Below are 19,780 nucleotides of genomic sequence, written 5' to 3' on the forward strand. Positions count from 1 at the left end.
AACCCCTCATCCTTAATACGAAAGTAGATCTTCAGATTCGTTCCCATCATCCACAAAAGTAGGGTCAGCTCTTTTCTTCCATACTCTTTTCACCCTCTTCAAAGCAATCAACGCACCCCCAGATCCGACTCTTGACAGATGTTCAAAAAACACGCGCACAATATCCATCTCTTTGACATCACTTGGTTCCAAGTTTTGACCAGCAATGAGCACCGGCCATTGGAGCATCATGAGTCCATTATCGGCTTTATACCGAGAAGATGGAGCAAATGGAATATAGTTGTTGACAAACGAAACCAAATCAATAATATGATTTGTCAAGACTTGTACCTGAGGTGAAGTGTATGACTCATCAAAGCACGATTGAAGAAGGGTGATCATAGATGCTGCCATGTACAGCTTGTGACTCACATCAGCCCAGGAAATAACACCACTTCCCACATCTTCCACTAGTACACTACCTGCAAGAGTTGGATCTTTAACAAAATCAATTTCCCGCAATGTTTCAAATTTGGCAAAAAGCTCCACATATTGTAAAGAGTCCTTGGCACGCAATGTACCATTTCTCTTTCTATTCAAAATCTTGATCAACTCACGGAATGCACCATAGCAATCATGATGATACCCACCCATGATGTTGAATCCATTATCCAATATGATACCGAGATCTTTCAAAGTCTGGATTTCATAATCACTGCTTAAATTGAACAACTCATCTGTCTCCTCCTCCGTTTGCAAAGTTCCTCCTTTCTTTGAGCTAATACCTGCCAACACTTCCAATGTTACAAACCACGCTTTGCAAAACACAAACACCTTTGATGGTTTGGCATTCTTGCTCGACGACTTCATCAACAAGTCTTTTGCTCCGCGTAAATGCGGACGCCAATCTTGTTTAGGATCAGCAGCATTAGCTGCAGTCAACAAAAGAACAGTCAACAACACACTTTCAATCTTTGCTGACAACTTGGTATTATCTGATATGGCAGGATGCAATAACTTAACACAATCATTCAAGTAGAGATAATAAAACTCCTCATCCTCGATATTTCTAGTCTTCATAAATCTGGCATGGGCCCCATTTGCCAATACAGCAGCCAAAACATAATCAGTGTTTGCCGCTGTGCTCAACAATAAATCCCTTGCAGGGTTAAAGTAAATGTTCTTTTCCTTATCAAATGACGCAAATGGCAACACAATGTTTGAGCAATTGTAGTAAAACTCGTCCAAATAACTCTTGTTTTGAGCATTTTCCAACTTGATGAAATCTACAGGTACATTCCTTTCTAACTTGTCAACAAGAGGCATGGTGTTTTTCACTTCAGTGGTTTCCTTCTCCTTAGCCTTTTCTTTTGATTCTGGGGCGATGTTGTAAAGGATACCATTCACCATGTTTTGAAGGTCTGTGGCTAGCAAGTTTAAATCACTGACCTCGAATAGCTCAACCACGTCATCTCCAAAGACAGCTGGGGAGGTATAGGATTCTTTTTTCAGAACAGACTCTACTGGCTGTGGGTCGTTTGGTTGAGGGGCAGGTGACTGCTCCTTTCGTTCTTCCAATTGCTGCTGAGTAGCCTCTGTGCTCTCCTCTTTGTTAAGCAAGTTGAACACCCCGGCGTTATTTGCAGCTCTATCAATTGGACGTGGTGGTAAATCATACCTGATTTGACTTGGGAACATAGGAGCACTCAAGTTGGAGCTTGACCGATTGGATATTTGTGGTGGAGGTAGCACAGTTGAAAGTGAATCTTGGCGGTAATAGTATTTAAACGGAGTCGAATTGGGTCCATTTTGAATTGGCAAGATGCGACTTTGGTACAACCTGGGTAGATTTGGTTGATTAAGCGGTCTTTGCAATGGCGGGAGGTGAGACTGCAGTGGTGGGTTATTTGGATTTGGAAGGAAACTTTCTTGAGGATATCTCTCACGAGGACCAAGTTGCGGTTGAAACGTCGGTGCAGGGTTGGTATGCGTTTCGTTGAATCCTCTTTGATTTGATTCTGGAGCACTAGGTGTAGGTCTTGAACCATCCATGTTGTACAACAACTTTCTCCCAGCAGTCGGATCTTGATTTGATGTCACCGACAAAGGATTGGTCGCAATGTATGGCATTTGCAGCATCTCATAAATTTTCTGATTTTCCATTGGCAGTAATGATTTGCCTGTCTGCAACCTCTGCTGCTTCTTCAGTACCCTTAGCACCTTCTCTCCCAAGGCCGGATAAGAGCAGTCCTTTTTCAACCGAAGACATTGCCAACAAGCTGGTTTTCCTTCGTCACATTTGATCTTGCGCCTCTTACATTCTCTACAGCCCCCTTTACTGTAGATTCTCTTGTTGGCGTTGCTGTTATTGCTGTTGTTGCTGCTGCTGCTGCTGCTGTTATGGTTGGTATTGACGTTGTTGTTGCTGCTATCGTCGTTGGTGTTTAACTGTCGTACACCCAAGTCCATTACTCCGGTCGACATATTATACGGATACGAAGTCAACGTGAGGTTATTCAGGAAATGTGACAGAGGAGATAACCAACAGCTCTGTACTTACGCCAAGTGATGTAATCGATTCTCAAATGGACACCTGATTTTATCTTTTCAGAAAAAGTTGTTTGGAAGTGAAAAAAAAAAAAAAATTTAGAAAACGCAATTTCTCTGCGCCTTTGTTTTTCCGTATACCTGCATTAAACTGAAGAGGAAAAGAGCAATGATAGGCGCAAAAACACGCACATAACAAACTTTTTTTTTTTTATTTTTTTTTTCTTCAGAGAGAGAATGTTCAAAAAATGGAAGCATTTACGCGTTTCATTTGCTAGTCGAATAACAGGATAAGCTTAGCATTTATTTCCCCTATTTATGAGTAAAAATTAGCGGACAAAGCGTAGGCCTCTCATAGGTTGAAACAGAAAAGTGTAGAAGAGAGTTGCCTATGCGACAATTTCAAAACGGGAAGCGCGGAACTTGCCCTTATCCCGCGCTTTAAAAACTAGATGCTGCGCCCACTTTAATGTCGAAAATATTTGTGTCGCGGTTGGTGAAAGTTCGACATTGGCGAACCCTCTCGCTAGGTACTAGAGTGTAATGCACTACCTAGGCTGTAGTATTTTACTAGTTTTCCAGAGTACTAATCTAGTAGACAAAAGAACACACGTGGGTAAAAATCCATGCATACGTTTTCAACTACGGTCATCAAACATGTAATAATTCCTCGGAGTAATTTTCAACAGGATTCACTCTGCTGGTGCAAGGTATTGTTCTTTACCATTCTTCCGAAAGAGAGGTATTATAATAATTACGCGGCAACACCGTTTTCATCAAGCTTTTAAGTTATTGTGCATTAAATATTTTTGTTGTTCCGAGTAATTTTAGGATTTTTGATCATTCAAAATAATTTTGTGGAGATTAAACTCCGAATTTTTATGACTCTAGATCCTTAAACTTTACGAGGAGACTAAAGTAAACTGTTTCCTAATTTGTCCTCGCTACAGTTAGCACACGTTCCGACTTCGTCCCCAAAACCACAAATGTGTCTCTGCACCTTTTAGTTGCAGCCATGCTGCACGGCAAAAACAAAATGTGAGTCTTAAGCTTGACTCAGTCATGGTTTTAACCGCATTGAGTAAACTATATTGCTCATTGTACGGAGTTCTTCAAGCATAATCTTCTCTCTCACCCGGATACTTCCAAACTTAGGCTTATGTAATGGGAACTGTGTCAAGGGCTATAGTTATTTCTGTCACTCGTTTCATTTCGGAACCCATTGATTGGCCAGAAAGAATCTACGACATTTATACTTTACTCGCTTGTTGCAATTCCAACGCACATGACCCTTCTCTAGTATCCACTTCACCAAATTCCAACTAGTCATTCGGAAACCTACGGGTAGAAGGTTGTAGACTCTACGGGTATTTTCCTTTTTACATACCCCTTACTGTAAGACTATGTGTACTCCTTTGTGTGCGAAATGCATTTCTTTTTTATTCCTTAGACTTCGAAGGAAATGAAAGCAACAAAAAGAATATATATATATAGAGCACTACTCGTCTTCCCAAAGTTCAGTCCATCATGAACCAATAAGTAATCATTCATTACTACAATGTTGAAAGCTGCTACTTGTTATAGACTTCCCCAAGTCGCCACGCATTTATACGCCCCCACAATTCGATTTGTGTCAAGCACATCCTCAAAACCGCAATCAATTAGCCAACAAACTCCAACACAACCCAATGATTCCAACTTACCATTGGATAAACGAGCCATGGAAGCTCCTCATACTGTCCCTAAACGCAATGGCATTTTTGATATCAAAACCAAGATTTACAACGAGTCTGACATTGAAAAGCATGATGATGTGAAATTCTTGACCAAGCCTGCTTACCCACATGTTGGATATACTGAAGCTGGATGCTATAGAGTGCACGTTGCTCATAGGAAGCCTGTGTCTCTCGGTGACAAGATTGCTTACCATGGAACTATGTTTTGTCGTAATTGCTTTGACTTTGTTACTGGTTACAAAGTCCCCCAACCGGGTGATCTGCCCGATAAGTACAAGGGAACAAGGTATGAAATGACTGAAGGCAAATGGATGACCCGTGTTATCTTTTTGGAGCTGATTGCTGGTGTTCCTGGATCAGTTGCTTCATTTTTGAGAACGTTGCATTCGTTGAGATTATTAAAAAGAGACAAGGCTTGGATTGAAACTTTACAAGATGAAGCATACAATGAGAGGATGCATTTGCTCACTTTTATCAAGATTGGTCAGCCATCGTGGTTCACAAAAACAATCATCTACCTCGGACAAGGTGTTTTCACTAATGCATTCTTTTTCTGCTACTTGGTGAATCCAAAATACTGTCACAGATTTGTTGGATACTTGGAAGAGGAGGCAGTGAGAACATACACACATTTACTTGATGAGTTGGAAGATCCAAACAGGCTTAAAGGTTTCCAAAGCATGTTGATCCCTACTATTGCTGTCAATTATTGGCCCACTTTAACACAAGAGTCTAGTTTCAAAGATTTGATTTTGAGAATTAGAGCTGATGAGTCAAAGCATAGAGAGGTTAACCACACTTTGGCCAACTTGAACCAAAATGAAGATAGAAATCCATTTGCTTTGCATATTAAAGATTTTGACAAACCACAACCAAATTATGGATTGGATGTTGTAAAGCCAACCGGCTGGGACAAAAAGGATTTGTATCTTTAAGCAAATGAATTGACCCTTATCATGTGTATAGTATTAGTTGAGTTATCGCTTGTGCTTTTGTGTGTTTCTTTGTAAATCTAGAATTTCCTGGAATATCTAGAAAGAAGTATAGACAAAGAAGTTTAGTGGATCTAAAGTGAAACCAATGTAGTTTTAATTGCTTCAAGGCGGGGAAGATTATGAGTCTCTGAAACACCACAACACTATTTGACAAACCAACCTTGGGATTAAATGTCCAGGGGAGAAGGGGGGGGGCTAGGCCCACCTTGTACTCAATGGACCTCTCCCGTTTGTTCTTGCCCCTAGAACATGATAGATCAACTTCGTTCAACAGAAAGCAATCAATTCGATAAAGTATATATGGTTATGAGCCATGTATGTTTCACAAAAGTACATTAGTGGAGACTTAAAGATAGACACTCTTTTCATGGGAAAATGTATTGTTTCCTCTCCTGCAAGATTTAACGATATTATAAAAGCGTGCTGGGCTATATCTGCAGATTTCTCACGAGAGTTTTGAAAATAACAATTGAGAGGGGCGTAATTGATGATACGGAAAAGCTTATAAGAAATTCTTAAACATTTGCGCAAGAGTTGTGCCAAATTTGCAAATTTAGAAAATACTGTATGTATCGTAAACGTTTCTAAAAGTCTACGAACTATTACATAGAGTCACAAAGGGGATTTACTCACTCGTACACCATCCTTTCCGCAATTATTGTAGAAACTGTATTTTTCGCAACTATGAAGCAATTTGCAATCCGGAACGTGACCAAACTGACGGTTCATACCTTTGCAGTCCCGAAATAGCCATTCTCTTTTCACATCCAATAATCACTCACTTGTTATCAAGTTAATCAATTAAACTGAATATACTTGTCTCCCTTGTTTATTGTTCTCATCACTTGCTGTGCAACAAAACTACAATTCCAGATTTCCGAGTGAATTAATTTTTTCTTTAAGCAATCGCGCATGCTGCAGGTTATACATCAAACAAAGGGCTTTTGTAACACACACATCTCCCTTTTGTATTAATTCTCTCACATCCGGATAAGCTTTATAGCATTGTGTATGTTTACGAATTCCTTCACTTGCTTCCAGTTCAATGGAACACATGGGTTTACACAAACTTCACTTTACCACCAGGGGGCGGGAGGCTAAAGTATACGAATGACGATTCTCTAAAAAACCTTCTCTCAGAAAAGTCTATAAATACCCCATTGAATTCCCCAACTTTTCCAACTCAGAACATTCTCTAACCAAGTCAATTACCTTTAAATATCAATTGCTTATTCAGATCCACATTCCAGGTTTTCAGTGTCGCTTTTCCCAATTACACGACACTACCCGGTCATCACACTTAAAAAGAAAAAAAAAGATTCCAAACGGCTAAAAAAAATCACACACCACTATGATGAACATTAATAGTATGGCGAACCATCCCGTATTCCCACAGGACCAACAACAGCCTCAACTGCCACATTATTCAGACATTCCGCAAAGTCTTACTCCGTTATTGGGTCATCAACTGTTGTATGACTTTGATGATACTCCAGCCAAGATTGAAGAGTTGAAAAACTCCCCAACACAAACTTTGCAGCATCAAGAGCAATCGCATCAGCTAGGAAACTTGCAAATGCAATCACATAATGATCATCAGCTTGATTTGCTTCAACAATCGCCCCAACGTAGGTTCCCTCCATCAACAGGGCAAAGTCCATTATTTGTGCCTGATGAACCATCGGAAGATCAGGCTGCTCAGGATGCCGAACAAACCGGTCATGACTTGCAATTATTCAACAAGAACCAGGTTGACTTTGGAGATTTGTCATTCCCAGAACTCAAGCCTTTGACTATGCCTGTGACCAGTCCATTTAAACTTGACTTTGGAGATCCACTTTTGGCAGACTTTAAACCACAACAGCAACCACAACAACCACCAGCCAAGAAGAGGAAGGAAACTAATGGACCAAAAACAAGGCCCGCATTTGTGATGAAAATTTGGTCTATGGTGAATGACAAGTCAAATGACGAGTACATTAGATGGAATGATGATGGTAAAACATTCCAAGTGTTCAAGCGTGAAGATTTCGTGCACAAGATACTTCCTGCTTATTTTAAGCACCAAAATATGTCGAGTTTTGTTAGACAATTGAACATGTACGGATTCCACAAGGTGCAGGATATAACCAACGGCACACTATACCCCAATGGAGACAAAAGTGGCGGTGAAGAAATCTGGCAATTTGAAAATCCAAATTTCATACGTGGTAGAGAGGATTTGTTAGACAATATAGTGAGAAACAAGTCAGTATCCACAGAAGAATCACAACAATTGACAGATACCCACACTATGGCTAATGGAGACATGAGTATGATTTTATCAGAATTGAGTCAAATTAAAAAGAATCAAGCAAGATTGAGTGAAGAAATTATGCGTATACGACAAGATAATGAAAACATGTATAACGCAAACTATATCAATCGGGAAAGAACTCAACAACAAGGCCGCACTATAAACAAAATCCTCAAGTTTCTTGCTGCTATATACAATGACTCTACAATCCAAGCACAAGCACCAGCTAGTGACGGTCGCCAATTCGGTGATATTCCATACCGCCGTCGCCGTCAACAAGAAGATGGACAGAATCCTACTTATCAATCACCTTCATCTGTGTCATCAGATCAGCGTGGATCACAAGATACACCAGCAGAGCAGTTTGTTAGAAGACCGAGATTACTTCTTACAAATCGACCAGCCACAGCCAAGTCGTACTCGTCACCGTCTATTGAATCTATCAAAAGGCGTAAGTCATCCACAAATAATGCAAATCGCCTTCCGAACGATTTTGTTAATGGGGAGATTGCAAATGGTGCTTCATATAACGGATCCGATATTGATCAACTTGAAAATCAAATTCGAAGCTCTGATCAGTCAATCGAGCAGGTACAAGATTGGATTGAGAAACTATCACAACAACAGCAACAGCAACAGCAACAACAGCAACTGCTACCCCCCTCCCTAATGCCAAACATCAATACCAACAATCACGTTGGTCCTACTCCTCAATTGGCAGGCTACCCCGAATACGAAGACGATGATCATTTCAATGTCGATGAATTCTTAAAGAGTGCAAACACACCCGGTTCAGTACTGAGTCCAATGCCATCGTTTAGTGCTGTTAATGGAAGTAGCAATTCGTATGGACTTGGTGCACCTTCACCACAGTTGCAACATGATCAATTGGCACTGGATTCACAACAGAATGGTAAAAAGAGAACCATTCAGGAAATTTACGATAATTGAGGCGGATACAGGTCTTATTGCTAGCTTATATATATATTTCAGTTCTTTTGGCGTTAATAAATGATACAATTTGAGACACCTGCTTCAACTCTATAAACTCGCTGTACTTAGTCAATCACACCAAGTCGCCTTAATGCCGCAGTATTGCTCAAGGCGGCCATGGCTGCCTTCTGTGACGAATTCTTCTTACTCGTATCCACACCAGTTCCCAAGACTTTCCCATCAACAAGACACTTTGTATGATACTCAATAGTTCTATATTCAGTCTCACGTTGAGTGATATCATACTCGTTAGAAAACCTTGCTTTCAACATTGCATGTAGTGTGGTCTTGGTTTGCTTGTCGATATCTTTATAAGAGAGAGGAAAATGGGGGACAGGCTCTGTAAACCCATAATCATATTGAGACGTAACATTATTTCTTGGAACGAGCAGCTGTGGGTATGCGGCAGGAGGCGTAGCGCGAGCTCCAAAAGGTGATTGCTGTCTCGATTGATATGGATGCACCGGTTGTTGTTGTTGTTGTTGTAATGCCAATTGTTGATTCTGATGTGGAGGGCTCAGTCCGTACCTTCTCATATGTTGCGAGGCATCAGGATAAGGATCATTTCTCGGTATCTGGCCCGGCAAAGGGTGAATCATGTGTGGAGAATGTGGAGTGGCATTTATCGTGACTGGTTGTTGGTAGCCATAGGAACCAGTTGGTAGACTCGGTGGCAAGTCCATATCGGGTTCAATCACTTCAGGTGGCATTGTTGGAGGAACATAGTCCGGTCGGTTCTTGAGGTAGCTATGTTTGACAATGGTGAAAAGACGAACAATGTTGTGTTGGCTCTCCATTATATCAACCGCAGCACGATCTCTTGCTTCTTCGTAGCTGGCTGATGAAGTTCCAGTTCCAAGGATCTCTCCTTCCACTTCAATCTGAGCAACAAATGGGTCTTGTTTCACTTCAAAAGCATCATATTGTATATTATCATAAGGCATTTTGTTTAAACAAGTAATCAGTTTCACCAAGGACTGGAATTCAACCATGGCAACTTTTTCAACCGGTTTAGAAGTGGCAAATAAATCAGTCACCAAGGGTTTATATAGCTTGTATATCCAACCTTTTATCTCATCCAATTCATAATGCTCAGCTTGCAAGCCGGCAACATAAGCAGCAAAGATACCACCACATACTTCGAGAATACGTTCATCATTGGTATCATCGGGTAAATTGTACTTGAGTGGGTCAACCAAGTTGTACGCAAATGCAAACTTAGCTAGTAGTTCCATTGACATTAACCTTGCAAGTATTAGATTGAGATCTTGCTCATACAAGTTGGGAAATTTATCATCCAAAATCTCCAACAACAAGTACTTTAAAATTGCTTTACCTTGGATGACCAATTTGGCATTATGGGTGTTTGTAAATTTGAAAGATGTCGTTTCCACAAAGTCAACGAGTTGTCGGTATGACTTGTCTGTACAAACTCGAAGAAGTAACAATTGGTCAACGATTAAGGGTAAAGTTGGTGGATATGAGTAGTAATCGGACGGTTTCCAGTCAGCCACCATTCCATCAGTAATGGCTCTTGCACTTGGCTCTGGGTCAAGGTTAAGAAACTCAAGAATATCCTCCTTTTGCTTAGCTTCCTCTTGTGCATTTGCTTTGAAATTGATATTTGATAAAGTTGTCAACACTGGTAATTTCCCCAGATCATACAATTGTTTTAACCTTACAGCAACTTTTGTCTGTGGTAGGAAAATCACATTCTTGAGTCTCTCAATGGCAACAAGTGTCTCTCCTGAGTTCTTCCCATTAGAGTTGGCTAGATTTAGTAGGTAGATGTATCGTTCCCATGAAGGAGTCGTCTCTAGAATCTTTTTAAATGTGGCTTGAAGTTGGGAAATATCCGATCTAACACGAGTCAAGTCCTCAACCACAATGAGAAGAGATTTGATTTCTGAACTCATGCGTGATGAGTGTGATTATGGAGTCGATGGGAAAGATTCGTGTGTGGTAGGAATTTTTTTTCTTTCCTAATTGGGCTTCACAAAAGCCGCAGATGAGAATCAAGGAGAAGTCTGATGAACTTGCAACATTTATATGAGAAGGTTGATCAACTTGTAGCTATCATATTGAGGATGACCTACTTCAATCTGTATATATGAAATTGTTTATAGGTCTGAATCTTGTTGCGTGCATTGAAAAGGTCAACTTTCTAATTCATCTTGATCACTTTGCATTGATTAAGGCGTATATTATAAGCCAAATGCAGTCGAGTCAACTTTCTTTGGACTTCCATGTACGTGTCAATGTTTGATTTATGTGCTGCCCGAAGTCAAAGCTTGAAGACGGGGAGGGACAAAATATGGAAACACAAAATCAATGTAACCGTTGCAAAAATATACGTAATTCTAGATTTAGTGATGGAACAATAAGAACAGAAAACATCGTAGCCATATAAAAATCAGGCAATCAGTACGTGCAAAATAGCGTAGGCAGAAAGAATACGTGCGAAGTACATCTTTATCAGTTAAGCTTCAACTCTTTATACAATTTATCCCTATAGTTCATCTCACATTGGTCACTATCACTCTAGATGAAACAAGCAGTGTCTACACAAGGAAGCTGTAGGCGCAGCCAAACCAAAAGTAGGCAAAATCTATTCAACAACAACAAAACACGCCCAACCAACTCTTTGTTGACTAAAATCTGTAGACTACTAACTGAACTAAAAATTGTTATACGTGTTAGACTGCCTTTTAAAATGTAGGTAGTGTAGACAAACACAAAGTCAAGTGACACCATTTTCATTTTTCATGTACAAAAGTACACGACCTCAGACACGAAACAAAAAAAAAAAAAAAAAAAATAAAAAAAAAAAAATAAAAAATAATAAATAAAAATATAATTTTTATTATTTATTCCCCTTTTGTTCTTTTTTTTTACAAGATTCAAAACCATTACTGAAAGAGAAGATTTGAAAGATCTAGATCACCTTGATATACACTGGAACAACCCATCGACAATACTACTACCACAACACACCTTAGATTAGGTGAAAATTTTTACTAGACCCATCACACGCTTCAAACAGCCAACCCCTTTCGCTTTTAACAGCTACCATTTAGTATCATATCATATCATCATCATGGGATTCAAGATCTCTAATGTTACAGGCGATCCGTTCGCTATATCCACCATCTCATTCGGAATCATGGCGTGGATAGTGTCACTAGGAGGTGCCGCCGCGTCAGATCAATCGAAATTCCCTCATTTTTCATGGTGGGGTATTGCTTACCAAATTGTCATCATCTTCATCATTCTTTTATTGTATGCCAATAACAATATTGAGCTTTACAAGTTTACATTGGTGGGATTAGTCAGTATTGCATTCATTTACACTTCAAACTCGACAAATAACTTGATTTATAATTCAAGTTCATCGGGTAACTTGTGTTGTGCCGCTGGATGTATCTTGCTGAGTATCTTAAACTTGATATGGATCTTGTACTTTGGAGGACATCCAGAATCTCCTACTAATCAATTCATTGATAGTTTTAGTTACAGAAACCATGCTCATGAACAGTTGGGCCGTTCGCCAGCTCTTAAAGAGTCCTATGAAGATGACGTAGGACAAACTCAAGAGTTTAAGAGATTTGGATCAAACACAAACTTGCCTTCAACTACATCAAGACGTTTATCAACTCCAGCTTCAGCTCAAATACTTAATGAGACTAATGGGTTGCCTAATCAACCAACTGGTGGGTCACTGCGTGCACAACAACCACCGTTGGGATCAAGCTTCCTTGCTAATAATCAAGTTGGTACTTATAATAGCACAGTCAATGGAACTCGTGATTTGCTTGGCTCTAAGCCAACGCCCTATTTTAATGAATCGTCAACTGGTACGGGAACTGGAACTGGCACTATTGGTACAGGAACAGGCACAGGCACAGGAATCACATTCAGGTACAAAGCTAAAGCCTTATACAGTTACGATGCCAATCCAGATGATATTAATGAAATTAGTTTTGTCAAGGATGAAATTTTGGAGGTTGACGATATAGATGGTAAATGGTGGCAAGCTAGAAGAGTTAATGGACAAGTGGGTATCTGTCCTTCAAATTACGTGAAATTGATCAACACTTGAGACTAAGTGTCAGCTTATATTCTATTGTACTATTAGGAATACTCTTTATATATTTTTTATTCGTTTTACAGAGGTTTGAAATTGGATTTTATGAACAACAAACGCATTCTATTATACTACTCGGCTCTATACCTACCACCTCTTGATATAATCACGATATACATTCTTTGCAATCAAAGCAATTGTATGTCTTCCAGAAATCAATGGCCCAATTCCAATAATCAACAACGTCGAATACAACCAAATCAAACCAACAGTAACATACCCTTTGAAATAAGCCCTACTGAAGATCCAATCACGATACAACGGCAATGGCCACAACACCCATGTGATGAGTAATATGAAAATAGAAGCACCAGTAGCTATCTTGATCCAGAAATCCAATTGTTTTGGCGTCAATTGTTCAACTCCAGCTATGGTGTTTTGTGACTCCAAGTTGTTTGAAGAAGAAGCTTGATCGGATTCAACATTGATTTCAGCCTCCTCTTTGCTGCCCTGCTCACCTTCAATTGTGTTCTCTCCCTTATCGGAATTGACAATCCCATCCTTCTCTTCAACATCGTCCGAATTGTCACTAGACACATCCTCATCAACTAAAAGATGAGCCTGTTGCAACACTTGCCAATCAAACTTCAGTGGGAAAACCAATGAAAGCAAAACACTAGCAATGCCCGGCAAGAACAATGCAGTCAATGCACCATATAATGCCGGTAACTGGCCACCCAAAGTAGTGATATTCACAGCACCTTCCAATTTATAAGCCGTTGTCGTCCATACAATAAACCCAAACACAATTCCCAAGATTGGGGAAATGAATGCCGCGTACCAATTTTGACGGTCCCATGTAATTGACAAAATCAAAGGGATAACTCCAGGACAACTGATCAATGGGTAGAAATATCCAAACCACGTCATATTGACCCCAACGTAATGCAACATGATGGAAAACCCAGCCGCTCCAAATGTGAAAATAATACATCCAATATGTGACACAAGGATCAATGATTTGTTATGAGCATTGGAGTTGATATATTTCTTGTAAATATCAAATGTAAGAATTGATGAGACTGAAACCATTTGTGCTGAAACAGTTGACGTGACAGCAAGATACACGATCAATAATAAACCACCAACGGCACCTTTACCCAACGTAGCCATCAATGCATATGGTAATGCAAAGCCGGAATCAACTTCATATTGGGTCATTTTACGTGGGTATGTAGGGAATTTGGGTGAGCTTTCCAATACTATTGCCGCACCCCCAATAATGGCACCTAATGGCCACACGTTGGATGCAATCAATGTTGCTGCTGTCAAGTAAGCAGGCACTGTGGCTCTTGGCGATGCTGAAAATGTCTTTTGCCAGAATGAGCTGTCCATTACTGATAAGCCAAAGTTACCAGCGGTCAAAACCAATCCGAAAATAATAGCACCTTGTGATTTACCAGTGATGACACTGTTTGCATAATTTCCTGGTATTTCTCTCGTGCCACCGAAATTCGCCAATGCATCATATAAAGTATCCAACCCGCCAATATTTGTCAACACTGCCGTGTTCAAATAACACAATACAATCAACAAGATCAAAGTATGGGCAAAATCAGTCAAGAACGTAGCTTTCAACCCACCATAAATTGAATAACACAAGACGGAAAATATAGTCAAGATTGTCGCAGCAACAATGTGCAAGTTCCCAGCAATGATTGAAATGGCACCCGCAGCTCCCAAAATCATACTTGAACAAGACATCAAGTTATTAGTAAGACAAAGAAACATGTACAAGATATGTGCCGCTTTACCATACCTCAATTCAATAATCTCCAAAGACGTATGCGCTTTAGGAATCTTCTTTTTGGCATGGATACCAACCATGGCCATTACAGCAATCTGCACAGCAAGACCCGACATGTAGTAATATGAGGATTGAATACCATAGTTGTAAACCATTGTTGTACACCAAAGCAACTCAGTAGCCCAACTCCAACTGGAATACACCGCGGAAGCACTAAGCAAAGTACCGACAGATCTATTGGCAACGGAAAAAGTCTCGGTACTGGTGTTATCTTCTCTCAAGTATTTCCGTAAGAAGAATGTGACAAGAATCATACCAAGAGCGAAGCCACCACCAACACCGACTAGGACTCCATACCCAGAAGCTTGGTTTAACAATTGAACAGCAGAATCTGAAGCCATGGTTTTGAAACTTTGTGGAATAAACTTTTAACTGTATGTAAATCTCTATCGCCAGCGATATGCAAGAAAGGTAAATCTTTGTGTGAATCTACACTTGCATGAACCGAAAATAAATCAGGAGATTTCTTGCCATACTTATATGATATGAAATCCTATCTTGCATTGTTCTTAAAGCTGATGTAACCGTTTGCCCCATTTGTTTCGTAATTTCATGCATGTAAGCACACAAATTAGGCGATAGTAGAAGTACAGCCACAAAAAGCTTTCCTAAAAGTGAGATAAGAGAAGAAAAAAAAGAGGAGAGATAGGTGAGGTGCAATTCCGACACCCGAAGTGTGTTAAGCTCAAGGGTCGGAAGTTTGGAAGTGTTTGCTATTGTGGAACTGAATGATACAATTGTGTTCCTATTGTGTAAATTGTGGATGAGAAACTTTTTTCTTTTTCTCTCCTGCACTCTGTATTAACAAAACGGTTGCAAAAAACTGTGGCTCACTCGCCAGAACGAGATAAAGCGTGCGAACAAACAATGAAAAGTGAGAAAAGTGAGATTATAACGAGTAACCACTTTCGGCTGGCAGAGTAATCCCACCCGAGATCTGTATCTACATAACTTTATAATACACACATTGTTATTGGTTTAGTTTATGATAGTATTATGAGCCACAATGAGCGAAACCCCTTGCAGATATATGTGGTTAGTTTACTTATCAATGGATTATGTACCACTGGTGATGTAATATAAGCTTTTCCGGATTCACTTTAATTGCTAGTGCACTCAAGAGTACGGCATGAGCCATTCTTTCTCGATAAGAGTGATCTTCTTTTTTAAAATCCACATTGATTGTCACATGCTGTTTGATAGTTGTGATGTAATCCTCTCTGTCGAAAGTAAAAACATCAACATAGAAAAACTGTGGCTTGGACTAATTACGTTTAATCTTGCGCACTTCAGAGATAAGCTCTAATTATTGATCATGAGAAAGAAGGTCTTTTAGATCACTCAAGGTAGATGTAAACATAATTTGCGACGTGATGTATCACTCACTAAACATGACTCAAATATACTCTTAAGCAAGGTTCATGTTTGGGATAACAAAATGTTAAATGAGTAGGGAAAGAAGTAAAAGAGTTAAGAGAGAACTCGTACAAGTGAATTACGAAACAGATTTAAAAGTGTTTAATACTAATAACGATACTTTGATGCTATAATTTGTGCAAAAGAAGCCAAGTGGATGTGTATATTGTATCTAACATTAATGATTGGAGGTATTAATTAAGCCCAACGACTTGCTGTAGTGATGTTTGATGAAACTCCTTGTGATATGATTCATAAACACCCCCCATCAGCACAAAAGATAGTGAACAATTCCCAACTGCAAAATGATAAATCATTCACATGTGTGAATGATCTCTGCCTTTGAGAAAAATAATACTGATCTTTGCCGTTCTGATCACCCCCCTTGTAAATCTACTTTTAGGTAGATGTAATAGATTATTTTATAGAAGCAGTGAAAATGCTCACTTTGATAAAGCACCACGAAACATACTTATGGTGGAGACTGTCTCATTTTCCAAACCAGAAAGATGGTCCTATATATATACATAAAAATTACTTACATCTGTAAAAGTAAAAGCAATGGTGCAAAAGTCTAGATGTAATTGAAAATGGTCACGCAGTAACATAGTTTAGTTACTGATTTACATATTACGCCATTGGCAAAGATGCTGCGGGGTATATGCTACTTTTTTGAATTACCATTTCGGTTGTCATGTCAACCAAAGTGGAAAAAGTATGATCAATTTCTTCAATTAGTTGCTAGACTTTACTCAACATTGAGAAAAGCATGACCAACAGGAGAAGATGAGGAGAAGATGAGGAGAAGAGGGGGGAGGGTCAAGCCTGTTTCAATTTATTGAATATTGACGAGAGTGTGATGGTACGCTTGACTTTATTACTCGAATATATCGAATTTTTTTTTTTTTTTTGCAGCAAGAATTGTTTGTGAAGACTTACGTAATGAAAGTACAAAAAATTACACACAAATTTAACACACTTTTATTCTTATACATAGCTTACTATACATACAATTTTTTATACATCGACATGCCACTTCAAAGAATGTTCAGACTTGAAAGAATTTAAAATTTAAGATCGACCTCTAAGTGAGCGCAAAATACCAATAATGTCCATAATAAATGGTCAATCACTTCTTGCTTGAGGTAAAAAAACTAATAAAAAGAGGGTAGAATGTAATCTCTTTCAATCAGCAGGTACCTTTCTCTTAAGCTCTTTTCAACTCTTGTATCAATCATATACATACCCCTGTTTTAGCTTTATGATGAATACCCAAATTGAACTGCCTTTTCAATGAAGTGATAAACTCGCTGACTTATGATGTATAAAACTAAACAAAACCCCCATATTTTTCGAAGAGAAAAGAAGAGAAAGTACGATGATGCTGTAAATGAATGAAGAGGGAAACTTGCATCTCTCTTTATAGTAATTGGATTATTGACGAAATAAATTCGATTGCCATATAACAACTGACAAATTCTACAACCCCACACACACACACAACTGTATAAATTGGTGTTTAGACTATACCAGATAGAGAGAGGGGAGTTTCGTTGTGGAGAAACAGTTGTCAAGACAACCACAGTAGAAGAAAAAAAGCATGACCACCTGATATCTGCTGGAGCTTTATTAGTGGGGCAATAACTGTATTTGTAACACAACACCATAACCCACTGTATGAGAAAATTTTGTATCAGAATTGATGCAATGTCTTGTGATATTTTTGATACTTTTGGGGTTGACTACATTTCGTTAAAGAATTGAAATTGGAGCACAACTGTAGTGTAACTAAAGCAAGGAGCTACTGTTCTCATTGTGAAGCTTAGAGACATCCAGGTGTAAATTTAATAGAAATATGCTATCTACTCTATGTGTCGTGTCGCATTTATTTTGTTTCGACAAGCAAATGTCATTATTCCGCGTTTTCGTTATCTCACAAAAATTACTATTCCGCACCTTTTTCATTCGTGCCTTGCGTCTTGACGGCATTTACTCAATCTCTACAAAAATGCGAACAAAAGCCGCTTTCTCCGCAATAACCACCACTCACTTTTCCAGCACAGAGACAGTATGAGATTGTTTGCTACCGCTGCCGCAGCTTCATTAGTTGCCATTGGTGCCATTGACGCCTTAGCCATCCAAGAACCATTGGAATTACCCAACTTGGTTGAACAAGATAAACAAAATGAATTATTCTTCAAAGCTTCAAAATACTTCAATGAGCCTTTGAACACCTTAACTGATGAGACAAAGCAATTATGGTCAAAGTTTGTTTTCAATACTGATGCTTTCAAAAGTTTAAGAAAGACTGGTGGTAACAAAAAGATTGTCAAACAGAAATTTGATATTCATGTCAAGGACGAAAACCTCCCCAATCATGGATTAAGAATCAAAGATCCATCAATCTTGGGACTTGATTCAGTCAAACAGTATACTGGATACTTGGACGTTGAAGATGAAGATAAACATTTTTTCTTTTGGGCATTTGAAAGTAGAAATGACCCCAAAAATGACCCTGTTATTTTATGGATGAATGGTGGACCTGGTTGTGCTTCCGAAATGGGATTATTCTTTGAATTGGGACCTGCAAGAATTAATAAACAAGCTGAACCAGTTTATAACCCATATGCATGGAACAACAATGCCACTGTTATTTTCCTTGATCAACCAGCAAACACTGGTTATTCATACACTTCAAAGCCAGTTTCAAACAGTGTGGCGGCTGGAAAGGATGTGTATGCGTTCTTGGAGTTATTCTTTAAACAATTTCCTCAATATAAAAACTTGGATTTCCATATTGCTGCTGAATCTTACGGTGGCCATTATGCACCTGTTTTTGCTAGTGAGATTTTGAGTCACCCAGAACGTTCATTCAATTTGACTTCAGTCTTAATTGGAAATGGTTTAGTTGAAACATTGACTCAGTATGAGTATTACCGGCCAATGGCTTGTGGCGAAGGCGGAGCTGAAGCTGTTGTTGATCCACAACAGTGCCAAATTATGGAAGCCACAAAGCCACTTTGTTTGTCACTCATTAAGCAATGTTATGATACAGAGTCTGTATGGAGTTGTTTCCCTGCCACTGTTTACTGTAACGAGGCTCAAATGGGTCCTTATGGAAGAGCTGGATATAACATGTATGACGTCAGACTCAAATGTGATGGATCTCAATTATGCTACGAAAATCTTGAATACATCGACGAGTATTTGAATAAACCAGAAGTCATCGAAGCAGTTGGAGCTGAAGTATCAAGTCATGAATCCTGTGATGCTGGCATATATGCAAACTTCTTATACTCTGGTGATTGGATGAAACCATACTACAAGAAAGTAGTTGACGTGTTAGAAAAGGGAGTACCAGTTTTGGTTTATGCTGGTGATAAGGATTTCATTTGCAATTGGTTAGGTAACGAAGCATGGACTGATAGGTTACCATGGAGTGGCGCGCAGGGTTTCGCTAAAGCTCCTATTAGAAAATGGGAAGCCAATGGTGAATATGCTGGAAATGTCAAGAATTTTGATCATTTTACATTTTTGAGAATTTTTGGCGCTGGTCATATGGTTCCTTATGATAAACCAAAACAGTCTCTTGACATGGTTAATAGGTGGATCAATGGTGACTATAAATTGTAGACATTTTTATATAAAAAGAATAAAAATTCAGTTTGTTAAAATCGTTCTCTAAAAGAAGAATTAATACAATTGTGTTAAGTGCTGGTTAATTATCAGTCTATGTTGCCTGTCAGTGGTTGCTCTGTATGTCAAAGTATCAGTACATGTAGTAATTGCTATTCTTTTTTATCACGTCGTTTGGCTTAAGCCGACATGTAATGACGTACTTTAATGTATGTATTGTATTCGCAGCTC

General features: G+C 39.0%; 7 protein-coding genes across 7 annotated transcripts; 4 read left to right on the forward strand and 3 right to left on the reverse strand. All coding sequences in view use genetic code 12, as the record gives it.

Annotated features, from left to right (window-relative positions):
- Positions 1-12: 12 nt before the first annotated feature.
- Positions 13-2,463, reverse strand: LYS143 (Lys143p; the record flags this gene model as incomplete). The annotated part of the gene is made up of 1 exon (XM_067692843.1): positions 13-2,463. The coding sequence occupies one exon, from the start codon at positions 2,461-2,463 to the stop codon at positions 13-15; it is 2,451 nt and encodes an 816-aa protein (XP_067547424.1).
- Positions 2,464-4,084: 1,621 nt separating this feature from the next.
- On the forward strand, positions 4,085-5,197 carry AOX1 (Aox1p; the record flags this gene model as incomplete). Its single annotated transcript, XM_067692844.1, has 1 exon — positions 4,085-5,197. The coding sequence occupies one exon, from the start codon at positions 4,085-4,087 to the stop codon at positions 5,195-5,197; it is 1,113 nt and encodes a 370-aa protein (XP_067547425.1).
- Positions 5,198-6,626: 1,429 nt separating this feature from the next.
- On the forward strand, positions 6,627-8,504 carry CTA8 (stress-responsive transcription factor; the record flags this gene model as incomplete). The annotated part of the gene is made up of 1 exon (XM_067692845.1): positions 6,627-8,504. One exon carries the CDS (start codon positions 6,627-6,629, stop codon positions 8,502-8,504), a length of 1,878 nt encoding a protein of 625 aa, XP_067547426.1.
- A 107-nt stretch (positions 8,505-8,611) lies between these two features.
- Positions 8,612-10,462, reverse strand: I9W82_003839 (uncharacterized protein; the record flags this gene model as incomplete). Its single annotated transcript, XM_067692846.1, has 1 exon — positions 8,612-10,462. One exon carries the CDS (start codon positions 10,460-10,462, stop codon positions 8,612-8,614), a length of 1,851 nt encoding a protein of 616 aa, XP_067547427.1.
- A 1,181-nt stretch (positions 10,463-11,643) lies between these two features.
- Positions 11,644-12,645, forward strand: SSU81 (osmosensor; the record flags this gene model as incomplete). Its single annotated transcript, XM_067692848.1, has 1 exon — positions 11,644-12,645. The coding sequence occupies one exon, from the start codon at positions 11,644-11,646 to the stop codon at positions 12,643-12,645; it is 1,002 nt and encodes a 333-aa protein (XP_067547428.1).
- A 132-nt stretch (positions 12,646-12,777) lies between these two features.
- Positions 12,778-14,838, reverse strand: I9W82_003841 (sodium:solute symporter family protein; the record flags this gene model as incomplete). The annotated part of the gene is made up of 1 exon (XM_067692849.1): positions 12,778-14,838. One exon carries the CDS (start codon positions 14,836-14,838, stop codon positions 12,778-12,780), a length of 2,061 nt encoding a protein of 686 aa, XP_067547429.1.
- A 3,145-nt stretch (positions 14,839-17,983) lies between these two features.
- Positions 17,984-19,546, forward strand: I9W82_003842 (CPYA; the record flags this gene model as incomplete). The annotated part of the gene is made up of 1 exon (XM_067692850.1): positions 17,984-19,546. The coding sequence occupies one exon, from the start codon at positions 17,984-17,986 to the stop codon at positions 19,544-19,546; it is 1,563 nt and encodes a 520-aa protein (XP_067547430.1).
- Between the last annotated feature and the right edge of the window lie 234 nt (positions 19,547-19,780).

The sequence above is a fragment of the Candida metapsilosis genome (genome assembly GCF_017655625.1).
Source record: "Candida metapsilosis strain BP57 chromosome Unknown scaffold5, whole genome shotgun sequence".
In the NCBI taxonomy this organism is placed as follows: Eukaryota; Fungi; Ascomycota; class Pichiomycetes; order Serinales; family Debaryomycetaceae; genus Lodderomyces; species Lodderomyces metapsilosis.